The sequence below is a fragment of the Hypanus sabinus genome, chromosome 7, assembly GCF_030144855.1.
Source record: "Hypanus sabinus isolate sHypSab1 chromosome 7, sHypSab1.hap1, whole genome shotgun sequence".
NCBI lineage: Eukaryota > Metazoa > Chordata > Chondrichthyes > Myliobatiformes > Dasyatidae > Hypanus > Hypanus sabinus.
This window is the reverse complement of record NC_082712.1, coordinates 179,462,527-179,476,366: the sequence shown is the minus strand read 5'-3', so window position 1 is coordinate 179,476,366 and position 13,840 is coordinate 179,462,527. Positions and strand designations below refer to the sequence as shown.

At 44.5% G+C, this 13,840-nt stretch overlaps 1 protein-coding gene across 4 annotated transcripts in view; it reads left to right on the top strand.

Annotated features, from left to right (window-relative positions):
• LOC132397439 (AMP deaminase 3-like) overlaps positions 1-13,840 on the top strand; it is an 82,544-nt gene that overhangs the window by 5,516 nt on the left and 63,188 nt on the right. For all 4 annotated transcript variants that reach the window (XR_009513379.1, XM_059976235.1, XM_059976232.1 and 1 more), the window contains exon 2: positions 8,805-9,033. Coding sequence is in view for 3 of the 4 variants with exons in the window: in XM_059976235.1 (XP_059832218.1) it covers positions 8,813-9,033 (221 nt within the window). In the remaining variant the exon portion in view is untranslated. The remainder of the gene's footprint in view (positions 1-8,804; positions 9,034-13,840) is intronic.

The window sequence follows — 13,840 nt, the reverse complement described above, 5'->3', positions numbered from 1 at the left end:
TTTCCACATCTACTCTGCCTAGGCCCTTCAACATTGGAAAGTTTTCAATGAGATTCCCCCTCATCCTTCTAAATGCCAGTGAGTACAGACCCAGAGCCATCAAACATTCCTTGTATGATAACCCTTTCATTCCTGGAATCATTCTTGTGAACCCTCTCCAATGTCAGCACATCTTTTCTTAGATGAGGAGCTCAAAACTGTTCACAATACTCTGGGTGAGGCCTCACTGGTGCCTTATAAAGCCTCAGCATCACATCCCTGATCTTGTATTCTAGACCTCTTGAAATGAATGTGAACATTACATTTGCCTTCCTCACCATTGACTCTACCTGCAAGTTAACCTGTAGGGTGTTTTCACAAGGATTCCTAAGTCCCTCTGCATCTCAGATTTTTGAATTTTCTCCCCATTTTGAAAATAGTCTGCACATTTTTCTCTTCTGCCAAGATGCATGACCATGCATTTTCCAACATTGTATTTCATTTGCCACTTTCTTGCCCATTCTCCTAATCTGTCTAAGACCTGCAGCCTACCCGTTTCCTCAACACTACCTACCCCTCTGCCAATTTCCATATCATCTGCAAACTTGGCAGCAAAGCCATCTGTTTCATCATCTAAATCATTGATATACAGCATAAAAAGAAGTGGTCCCAACACCGACCCCCGTGGAACACCACTAGTCACTGGCAGTCAACCAGAAAATTATCCTTTTATTCCCACTCGCTGCCACCTACAATCAGCCAATGCTCTAAACATGTTAGTAACTTTCCTGTAATACCATGGGCTGTTAACTTGGTAAGCAGACTCATGTGTGGCACCTTTCAAAGGCCTTCTGAAAGTCCAAATAAACAACATCCACTGCATCCCTTTTATCTATCCTACTTGTAATCTCAAAGAATTCCAACATGTTTGTCAGGCAAGATTTTCCCTTAAAGAAACCATTCTGTCTTTGTTCTATCTTGTCCTGTATCAACAAGCGCTCCAAAACCTCATCCTTAACAATTGACTATAACATCTTCCCAACCACTGAGGTCAGGCTAAGTGGTCTATAATTTCCTTCTGTTGCCTCCCTCCTTTCTTAAAGAGTGAAGTGATATTTGCAATTTTCCAGTCCTCTGGCACCATGCCAGAGTCCAAAGCTTTTTGAAAGATCATTACTAATGCCACCACAATCTCTAATGCTACATCTTTCAGAGCCCCAGGGTGCATTTCATCTGGTCTGGGTGACTTGCGTACCTTTAGGTCTTTCAGTTCTTTGAGCACCTTCTCCCTTATAATAGTAACTGCACTCACTTCTCTTCCCTCACACCCTTCAACATCTGACACACTGCTAGTGTCTTCCACAGAGAAGACTAATGCAAAATACACATTTAGTTCATCTGCCATCTCCTTGTCTCCTGTTATTATTTCTCCTGCCTCATTTTCTAACAGTCCTATATCCACTCTCAGCTCCCTTTTATTTTTTACATACTTGAAAAGGCTTTTGCCATCCACTTTGATATTGTTTGCTAGTTTGCTTTCATATTTCATCTTTTCACTCCTAATTATTCTTTTAGTTTCTCTCATTAGGTTTTTAATAAGCTACCCAATCCTCTATCTCCCTGCTAATTTTTGATTTGTATTGTTTTATGCCTGCTCTTTTGTTTTTACATTAGCTTCTGACTTCCCTTGTCAGCCATGATTGTATTAATTTGCCATTTGAGTATTTCTTCATTTTTGGAATGCATCTATCCTTCAGCTTCCTCATTTTCTGCCAGAAACTCACACCATTGTTGCTCTGCTGTCATCCCTGCCAGCATCTCCTTCCAATATACTTTGGCCAACGACTCTCTCAAACCACTGTCATTTCCTTTACTCCACTGAAATACTGCTACACCAGACTTTACTGTCTCCCTATCAAATTTCAATTCGAACTCAATCATATTGTGATCATGGTATCCTAAGGGTTCCTTTACCTTAAGCTCCCTAATCACCTCGGGGCCATTACATAACACCCAATCCAGTATATCTGATTCCGGAATAGGCTCAACAACAAACTGCTCTAAAAAGCCATCTCAGGCATTCAACAAACTCACTCTCTTGACATCCATTTCCGACCTGATTTTCCCAATCCACCTGTATGTTGAAATCTCCCATGACTATCATAACATTACACTTTTGATGAGCCTTTTCTGCTTCAGTTACCCTTGCAGTTTCTTAACTCAACCCACAAGGATTCAACAATTTTCAATCCCATGTTATATCCTTTAACTGATTTGATGCCATTCTTTACCAGCAGAACCACACCACCCCCTCTGCCTACTTTCCTGTCCCTCTGACACAACGTGTAACCTTGGACTTTCAGATCCCAACTACAACCATCCTTCAGCCACAATTAATTCAGTGACAGCCATAACATCATACCCTGCAATTTGTAAAAGTGCAACAAGATCATCAACCTTATTTCTTATACTCTGTGCATTGAGATATAACACTTTGAGTACTGTGTTTGCTACCCTTTTTGATTCTGCATCCCTCGTGCACTGATACTCACCGTGCTGGCTGCAGTTTTGTCTTATCATCTGCCCTTACTGTCTGACTGCACGCTATCTTTGCTTTTTTACCATCTGCCCTATCCTGAGTCCCTTCCCCCTGCCAAATTATTTTAAACCCTCGGCAACAGCCCTAACAAACCTGCCCACAAAATATTGGTTCCCCTCAGGTTCAGCTGCAAAACCTTTTGTACAGGTCAAAATCATGGCTGATTTATTTTCTCTCTCAGCCCCATGAGCATGATACAAGACACAAAGACTGACACTGGCAGCCAGTCAAAGTCAACACTCTGGAGGCTGACTGCTCGAGGAGGCAGTGGAGAGGATATGGAGAAACAGAGGAAAGAGTGGCCAGTAAATCTCCGACTTCCCTGGGCACAAAAACGACTCTCCAGAGCCACACCAGGTCCCTTTCAACATGGTGTGGACCTCCATAGAGAACCGTGGGGCAGTTACTTTGCAGGCTGAGGTTCTCTTGCTTGGAGATTGACCATGAGACATACGAGCAGAATTTTGCCATTTGGCCCATCAAATATGCTCCACCATGGCTGTTTCATTTTCCCTCTCAACCCCATTCTCCTGCTTCACCCTGTAAATAAATAAAGGCCTACAAAAACTAGTGGACACAGCCCAGTCTATCCAGGGTAAAACCCTCCCCATCATTGAGCACATCTACATGGAGCGCTGTTGCAGGAAAGCAGCATCCATCACCACGGATCCCCACCATCCAGGCCATGCTGTCTTCTCACTGCTACCATAAGATATAGGAGCAAAGTAGGCCATATGGCCCATCAAGTCTGCTTCGCCATTCAATCATAAGCTGATCCAATTCTTCCAGTCAACCCCACTCCCTTGCCTTCATCTCATACCCTTTGATGCCCTGGCTAAACAGAACATATCTATCTCTGCCTTAAATACACCCAATGACTTGGCCTCACAGCCGCTCAAGGCAACAAATTCCACAGATTTACCACCCTCTGACTGAAGTAATTTCTCCACATCACTGTTCTTAATGGATGTTTTTCAATCCTGAAGTCGTGCCCTCTTGTCCTAGAATCCCCTACCATGGGAAATAACTTTGCCAGATCTAATCTGTTCAGACCTTTTAACATTCAGAATGTTTCTATGAGATCCCCCTCATTCTCCTGAATTCCAGGGAATACGGCACAAGAGCTGCCAGACGTTCCTCAAACGGTAATCCTTTCATTCCTGGAATCATTCTTGTGAATCTTCTCTGAACCCTCTCCGATGTCGGTATAGCCTTTCTAAAATAAGGAGCCCAAAACTGCACATAATACTCCAAGTGTGGTCTCATGAGCCTCTTATAGAGCTTCAACATCACATCCCTGCTCTTGTATTCTACACCTCTAGAAATGAATGCCAACATTGCATTTGCCTTCCTCACAACCAACTCAACCTGGAGGTTAACCTTTAGGGTATCCTGCACAAGGACTCCCAGGTACCTTTGCATTTCTGCATTTTGTATTCTCTCCTCATCTAAATAATAGTCATTTATTACTTCAACAAAAGTGCATGACTGTACACTTTCCAACATTGTATTTCATTTGTCTCTCCTTTGCCCATTCCCCTAAACTATCTAAGTCTCTCTGCAGGCTCTCTGTTTCCTCAACACTACCTGCTCCTCCACCTATCTTTCTATCATTGGCAAATTTAGCCACAAATCCATTAATCCATTAATACTGTAGTCCAAATCATTGACATACATTGTAAAAAGCAGCGGTCCCAACACTAACCCATGTGGAACTCCACTGGTAACCAGCAGCCAGCCAGAATAGGATCCCTTTATTCCCACTCTCTGTTTTCTGCCGACCAGCCAATGCTCCACCCATGTAACTCCCCTGTAATTCCATGGGCTCTTATCTTGCTAAGCAGACTCATGTGCGGCATCTTGTCAAAGGCCTTCTGAAAATCCAAGTACACCATGTCTACTGCATCTCCTTTGTCTACCCTGGTTGTAATTTCCTCAAAAAATTGCAGTAGGTTAGTCAGGCAGGATTTTCCTTTCAGGAAACCATGCTAGCTTTGGTCTATCTTGTCATGTGCCTCCAGGTATTCCATAATTTCATCCCTAACATTTGATTTCAGCAACTTCCCAACCACTGATGTCAGGGTAACAGGTCTATTTGCTGCCTCCCACCAGTCTTAAATAGCGGAGTATCATTTGCAATTTTCCAGTCATCTGGTACAATGCCAGAATCTATTGATTTTTGAAAGATCATTGTTAATACCTCCACAATCTCTCCAGCTACTTCCTTCAGAACTCAGTGCATTCCATCAGGTCCAGGAGATTTATCCACCCTCAGACCATTAAGCTTCCTGAGCACCTTCTCAGTCATAATTTTCACTGCACAAACTTCACTTCCATGACACTCTTGAATTTCCGGTATACTGCAGACTTCTTCCACTGTGAAGACTGATGCAAAATATGCATTCAGTTCCTCTGCCATCTCTGCCTCTCTCGTTACAATATCTCTGGCGTCATTTTGCTTTGGTTCTATATCTACACTTGACCCTCTTTTTCCCTTTATATACTTAAAAAAGCTTTTAGTATCTTCTTTGATATTAATTGCCAGCTTCCTCTCATAATTCATCTTTTCCTTCCTAATGACCTTCTTAGTTTCCTTCTGCAAGTTTTTAAATGCTTTCCAATCCTCTATCTTCCCAGTAGCTCTGGCTTCCTTGTATGCCCTCTCTTTTGCTTTACTTTGGCTCTGACTTCACTTAGCAACCACAGTAGTGTCCTTCTTTCATTTGAAAATTTCTTTTTATTTGGAATATATCTGTCTTGCACCTTCCTCATTTTTCACAGAAACTCCAGCCACTGCTGCTGTGCTGTGCTTCCTGTTAGTGGCCCTTTCCAGTCAACCTCAGCCAGTTCCCCTCTCATGCCATTGTAATTTCCTTTATTCCACTGAAATACCGACACATTGGATTTTATTTTTTTCCCTCCCAAATTTCAGTGTGAACTCGATCATATTGTGATCACTGTTCCCTGAGGGTTCCTTAACCTTAAGCTCTCTTATCACCTCCGGATCATTGCACAACACCCAATCCAGCACAGCCGATCCCCTAGTGGGTTCAACAACAAGCTGTTCTAAAAAGCCATCTCGTAGACATTCTACAAATTCTCTCTCTTGAGGTCCAGTACTGACCTGGTTTTCCCAATCCACTTTCATGTTAAAATCCCCAACAATTATCATGACATTGCCTTTCTGACACGTCTTTTCTGTCTCCTGCTGTAATTTGTAATCCACATCCCGGCTGCTGTTTGGAGGCCCGCATACAACTACCATTAGGGTCCTTTTACCCTTGCCATTTCTTAACTCAACCCATAGAGACTCCATACCTTTCGATCCTATGTCATCCCTTTCTAATGAGCCACACCACCCTGTCTGCTTACTAACCTATCTTTCTGATATGCTGTATATCATTGGACGTTCAGCTCCCATGACAGCTGTCCTTTAGCCAAGTTTCAGAGATGGTGACAGTCATATTTGCCAATCTGTAGCTGAATTTCAAGATCGTCCATTTTATTCCTTATGCTGCATGCATTCAAATATAACACCATCAGGAAGGAGGTACAGGAGCCTCCGGTCCCACATCACCAGGTTCAGGAACAGTTATTACTCTTCAACCATCAGGCTTTTAAACCAGAGGGGACAACTTCACTCCCCCCATCACTGAAACGTTCCAACAACCTCTGGACTCATTTTCAACGACTCTAAAACTCATGGTCTCCATACTTATTGTTGAGTTATTTATTATTATTTTGTTTTCTTTCCCGCTTTGAATTTGCACAGTTTGTTGTTTTTTGCACCTTAGTTCTTTGTCCTGTCCTGTCCTACTGGGTGAGGTTTTTCATTGATTCCATCGTGTTTTCTTTGTACTTGCTGTGAATACCTACAGGAAAATGAATCTCAGGCTTGTATATGTGGCATATTTATATACTTTGATAATAAATTTAGTTTGAACTTTAATCACATATCTGTGTATGGACTCGTATAAAGACCAGCCTGGCTAGAGAACAGAGCCTCTGTACATAAGGGTATCAGTTAATCTGACAGAATGTTACTGTGGTAACCTCTGCTTTACAAAAAGACCACTCAACAACTTGATGGCCAAAAGAGCATCTTTATCTGGGACGGCAAATGATATTTACAATACAGAGGCTTCCCGGTATCTCGTGCGGCCTGGGTGGAGGAACTATATACAATGCATTCTGGGAGTAAAAAGAGCGGAAGTAAAGACCCCGCCAACCCCAGATCCCGCCTCTCGTTACCAACAGCTTCCCGATTAGTATTAACTTACTTTTAATAATACTCACATTACAACAGTTACAGTGAGTACTTCTGGTCTAGATTGAGTGGATGCAGAGATGTTACCTGTAGTCGGGGTGTCTAGGACCAGAGGATACAGCCTCAGAAAAGAGGGACATTTGTTTAGAACAGAGGTGAGGGGCAATTCTTTAGCCAGAATGTATGCAATTCATTGCCACAGACAGCTGTAGAGACCAAGTCATTGAGGTCATTGAGCTGACGTCAAGAGGTTTTGATTTGTCAAGGTGTCAAAGGTTATGGGGAGAAGGCAGGAGAATGGGGTTGAGAGGGAAAATCAATCAGCCATGATGGAATGGTGGAGCAGACTTGATGGGCCAAATGGCCTAATTCACTTCCTATGCCTTATAGTGATATGGGCTCTATGAGGGACTTGTTTTAATGTAAATCAGGTCTGGTTATTTGGTTTAGTTCTAATCCATTTTAGACCGATGGTCGGACCTCACGATGAAGTTCATCTGTGGACCATTCTTTTCAAAGCAACTGGAAAAATCATGAGATGTTAACATTACACTTCATGATTCACAGAACGAAGTTCAAAATAAATTTATTAGCAAAATATATATATCCCACCATATACAATCCTGAGATTCATTTTCTTGTGGGCATTCGCAGTAAATCTAAGAAACACAGTAGTAACAAAGAAAGACCACACACAACAGGATGGACAAGCAACCAAAGTGTAAATGACAACAAACTAAGCAAATACAAAAGAAAAAGAGAAATAATGGTAATAAATAAAGAAGTAATAAATATCATTAACATGAGATGGAGAGTCCTTGAAAGTGAGTCCATTAGTTGTGGGAACAGTTCAGTAACGGGGCAAGTGAAATTGAGTTGATTTGCCCCACTGGTATGTAAAACAAGATCTTACCGCGCAACTCTCCTTTGAATTTACCCCCTCTCACCTCTGGTATGAGACATTTCAACCCTGGGAAGAAGATAAACTCTGTCCACTTTAGCTATGCCTCATAATCTGAAAACCCTCTGTCAGATCTCCCCTCAGCCTCCGACCCTCCAGAGTAAACTCAAGTCTGTCCAGCCTCCCACCATCTACACGCGAGCATGTCGACAGAGATGCAAAGCAAAACACGCGGTTTTATCACAGGCACAGAGCGTCAGATAAGCAGCTCTCACAGTAAAATGCTTTCACTAACAACAAGGGCTGAGAGTTTGATGTCTTTACTTGCCCACTAGCACTCAGACACACCCACTCTGTGCGGTCTTCGCGTTTATAAATTGTATTTATTTAGAGATTCAGCACGGTAACAGGCCCTCCCCGTCCAACAAGTCCACACCACCCGATTACACCCACGGGACTAACTAACACACTAACCCTTACATCTTTGGGAAATGGGAGATTCATTAATTTACTTGTGGTAATATTACCTTGTGTTATGTGTGTGAGATATATGTAGTGTGTTGTGCACCTTGGTCCGTAGGAACATTGTTTCGTTTGGTGGTATATCTGTTGTACAGCTGAACGACAATGAACGTGCCCTCTGATCCCAATGAATCACTTCTGCATCCTCCACAGGAAACGTGGCTGCATGCGGTTGCAATGGATTTGCCCACAGAAGGTGGTAGTAGGGGACAGAATTTTAAGGTGATTGGAGGAGAGTCTGGGGGGATGTCAGAGGCAGGGTTTTTATGCAGAGAGTGGTGGAAGTGAGGAACCTGCTACCAGGGGTAGTGGTAGAGGTGGTAATTTAGGACTTTTAAGAGACTCTCACATTAATGCATGGATGTTAGAAAAATGTAGGGTTATGTGGGAGGGGAAGGTTAGATTGATCTTGGAGTAAGTTAAAATGCCAGCTCAATATTGGGGGCCAAAGTGCCTGTACAGTTCTGTGCCTTTGTATGTTCCTTATCCACAGGGAGTTGTTCCACTACAATAATCATCTGCCTTTCTCCCCACAGCTGTGGAGATGCCGAGACAATTCCCAAAGGCCTCCCAGACGGAGGAGGATAAGCACGTGCGGATTATAGCGGAAAAGGTGTTTGCTTCTGCTCTGCGGGAGGAGGATACTAAAGATGCGCTGTCCCTGTTTGACATCGCTGAGGACTGTCCAATCGGGAAGCAGGAGGCGAAGGAGAGGGAGCTGCAGAGGGAGATTGCCGAGCAACAGTCAGAGACGTCGGCTAAAAGGTCTGTCCAAATGTTGCACAGATGAACTCACTGGTTTCTGGTTAATTGGGGCACATTGGGACAGTACATTTTGGCCCGATTAGGTGGCTGTCCAATTAGCCAAGGTTTCATGGAAGTAGTTAAAAAATATTTTAAAAAAAAGTTAAAATGGGAAACAAATATGGATTTAAATGAAATACAGAACAAATTAGAACACTGCCAATTGTACTTACTACAGTACTATAAAGCTATGTATTAGTTCCTAATAGTCACTGACCAGAGGAATTTATCCAGTGTTCTCAATGAACAAAATCAGTGCAGACACCTAGTGCAGATAATGGACTGCCTTCATACATGTTTTCAACAACTATATCCTCCAAGTCTCCATTTTTATTGTAACATTCAAGTTCACTGTCAATACCTTCAAATCTTTGTAGTTCCTAGATTGTTGAAGTAGTGAAAAGGTTTCATTTTCACTCCCAGCCGTCTCCGACATCTCCAAGCCTGAACGTTTGAAACCGCAGTGAACAAGACGGTTCTGAATTGTCTTACAGCTGATTGCTTGCCAACTACCAGTGACATAAATCACTACTTTTTGAGCACAAACACACACAGCTTGAAAAACCGTTTGCTGCGAGCTCAGTGTAGTCTCTAATGGCCGCGCAAGTGTATGCGTTCGATGCTGGTTAGAATCTGTTCAGCAACAGTCTCCTGTTCCAGTTGAGTGGGATAGTGTCCCAAATAAGTGAAGGGAATCCTGGCTATATTCTCAATTAGGTTTTGTTTTTTAAGAATTGTCCCAAATAAGTGGCTGCCCTGATTAACTGGTGGCTCAGTTATCCACTGTAGATTGTGCCTGTACTGTGTTGAAGGTTAGGGAATTGTGGGAGAGAATAATGATGTCCTGAAATATATTGAAATACCAAGGAGCAGGTGCTGGCAGTCCTGAGGTGGGTAAATGTGCTGAAATGAGGTGAGCACATGGGGAGGACGCATACTCGACTACTGCTACTCTCCCTTCCACAACGCCTACAAAGCACTTCTCCACCCTCCATTTGGAAAGTCTGACCATTCCTCCATCTTGCTCCTGCCCAGTCAGACTCGTGTTACAAGACCGGTTTTTTAGCATCACCTGAGAGGTATTTTGAGTTGAGAACATCTCTGAATACACGGAGATGGCCACAAGCTTCATTCGGAAGTACTATGAAGACATTATTCCTCAAAAATTGGTCTGGATCTACCCAAACCAGAAGCCTCGGATAAATAGTTCAGTGTATGTTGCTCTCAGTGCAAGGGATAAAGCCTTCATCTCTGGAGACCAACAGGAGCTCAAGAGATGTCACTGTGATTTACGTAGAGCCATCGAGGTGGCAAAACGGCAACACAGACAAAATCCAGTCACAACTCTGCAATAATAACACACGCAGAGAGGACTGCACACCATCGGGACTTCCAGAGGAAGCACAGCAGTACAGCCAACATGGCCGCCTCGCTCCCGGATGAGCTAAGTGCTTTTTACGCTCAGTTTGAGGTTGATAGGACTGAAGCCCCAAGGAGAGCCGCTGACGAGACCTGCTCTTTGGTCGTCTCCGAGGCTGAGATACACAGAACGTTCCAAAGTGTCAACAGCCGCAAGGCAGCGGGGTCGAATGGCATCCCAGAACGCGTCCTCAAAGCGTGTGGATCAGCTGCCTGGTGTGTTTGTGGACATTTTTAATCTCTCCCTCTCCCAGTGTGTAGTGCCCTCCTGTTTCAAATCGTCCATTGTTGTCCCTGTACAAAAGAAATCCAAGGTAGTTTGCCTGAACAATTGGAGCCCAGTCGTACTCCCGCAATTATAAGCAAATGCTTTGAGATTACATCTGCAACATGCTACCACCCACACTGGACCCCTACAATTCGCCTACTGACAGAACTGGTCTAGCAATGATGCCACAGCCACAGCACTACACACTGTCCTGACTCTCCTGGAGAAGAGGGATGCATATGTTAGAATGCTGTTCCTGGACTACAGTTCAACATTCAACACCATAATTCCCTCCAGACTTCCCAGGAAGCTCAGAGACCTCGGCCTGCACCCCACCTTGTGTAGCTGGATCCTGGATCGCCGACAGGTGATAAGGAAGGGCTCCCTCAACTCTGCCCGTCTGACCCTCAACACAGGTGCCCCCCAGGGTTGTGTCCTGAGTCCCCTTCTCTACTCCCTTTACACCTGTGACTGTGCGGCCACACACAGCTCCAATCCGCTGATCAAGTTTGCAGATGACACAACATTGATCAGCCTTATTTCTAGCGGTGATGAGACAGCCTGCTGAGGAGAGGTTGACACCCTGACACAGTGGTGCCAGGATAACAACCTCAATGTCCAAAAAAAACAAAAGAGCTGATTGTGGATTACAGGAGGAACAGAGACAGGCTCGACCTGATCAACATCAACGGGTCTGCAGTTGTGAAGGTGAGTAGTTTCCTCAGTACACTCATCACTAAAGATCTCACCTGGACTGTACACACCGGCTTTATGCCAAAAAAACCACAACAGCATCTTTTCCACCTCAGGTGACTGAAGGAGTTCAGCATGGGCCCCCAAATCCTCACGACCTTCTACAGGGGCCCCACTGAGCATCCTGACTGTCTGTATCACCGCCTGGTACGGGAACTGCACAACCTTGATTGCCGGGCACTGCAGAGAGTGCAGTGCATCTGTGGATGTGAACTTCCCTCCAATAAGGACATTTACAGCAGCAGGTGCAGAGAGAAGGTCTGGAAGATCAACGGGGCCACCGGTCACCCCAACCATAAACTGTTTCAGCTGCTTCCGTCTGGAAAATGGTGCCACAGCATTAAAACCAGGACTGATAGGCTATGGGACAGCTCCTTTCTACAAGCCACTAGACATAAATTCACACGTCTGTACACCCCCACGTTGTGGGATGGATGTAAGATTTAAATAAATTCTAATTCTAAGTACCTAGCACCTGATTAGGCATGTGCTGGGAAGTTGTGGGAAATATCACGGATTCAGGTTCACTTATTGATCATCTGCACACTGAAACATGGTGAAACGTGTTGTTTGTATTAACCAGCACTAGCTGAAGGATCCCACCCACCCTGCTGTTGGACTGTTGGTCCCACTCCCATCAGGGAGGAGGCTACGTAGCATCCATACCAGGACCACCAGACTCAAAAACAGTTACTTTCCCCAAGCAGTAAGGCTGATCAACACCTCCACCCACTAACACACCCCTCCACACCCCCAAACACCACTACGTTATCACTTCCTGTCAGTCACCTTGTGTACAGACACTCCTGTGCCTGGCATCACTTTATGGACATAAGATCAATCTATGGATATAAGCTATCTTACATATTTTTATTTATTGTGTTTTGTTTGTGCTGCAGCAGGTCAGGGGTAACAATTATTTTGTTCTCCTTTACACTTCAGTATTGGAAATGACAAACAGTTTTGAATCTTTTTCGAAGAAAGGGGCAGCCTGTAAGTGTCACCACACACTCTGGCACTACATAGCACGTCCACAGTCTTCAGCAGAACAACACAGCAACAGCAACAATAACAAAACAAGCCCCTTTTCCATCCTCCCATCCGCCTGTCCCCTCACACTCACAGAGAGGCCTCGAACCACAGACCAGGCCGCATTCGGCCCTCCATCCTGGTCAGATTTACAGACATCAGCTGTCCAACCTCCAGACTTGCGATCCATTGAGAATGAGCCTCTGGTCTCCTGATAAGCGGGCCTGCAGGCGTCAACTGGGTTCTGGAATCATTATGAATTAACTAAAATGGATTAGCCAGCCTTCAGGGCATAAAAGCAACACATACCAAATCAGTTCAGTTCAGTTTCAGTTTATTGTCATTTAGAAACCACAAGTGCAATGCAGTTAAAAAATGAGACAACGTTCCTCCAGAATGATATCACAAGAGCACACGACAAAACAGACTACACCAGAAAATCCACATAACATTTGGCAATCCCCAAATCCAGAGTCCGGAGAGGCTGCTGCATATTAATATCGCACTACCATCTTAGCGTGTTCCCTGGAAAGGAGCTCCAAATCCACTAGACAAAACAAGACTACCCATACACACCAAGTCAGGAGACCAACTCTACCACCAACTCTACAAACCAAAAACTAAAGCTACAAGATCTACATAAAACCACATAATTACAACATATAGTTACAACAGTGCAAACAATGCCATAATTGATTTTAAAAAAAACAGACCATGGGCGCAGTAAAAATAGTCCAAAGATGTTAAAAGACTGCAAGTTCGAAAGAAACCACCACACAGTTTCCACAAGTCCTCAGGGTCCCGATAGACTCGTCATCCCACGCAGGCGGCAGAAGGGAATACCCCCGCTATGGGCTTCCACGGCACCGCCGGACTCAGCCTCGCAGATGCAGCACACAGTGAAAGTGACCTGACCGCAGTGGACTCCGAGTCCGTCGAACCTCCGAGCCTCCGACCATCCCCTCTGGCACAGCCTCTCTGAGCACCATCCTCTGCCGACGCCCCCGCCACCAGCCACCGGCAACACAACCCCGAGGACTGGGGGCCTGTTCTTCCTAGCACAGACCCGGACCTCACAACAGCAGCAGCAACAAAGAAGGCCTTCCTGGAGATTTCCAGTTGTTCCTCCGTGCTCCCACGTCCGTTTTTCATCAGATTAGGATTGTGCACGGCACCCTGCTTGACAAAATAACAGATATCAACTCCGGAGAGGCCGCTGCAAACTGCATCGCGCCGCCATCTTGGTACTGGTTATGGCACAACTGTCTCCATGCTGGAGCAACTCAGCATCTATGAAGG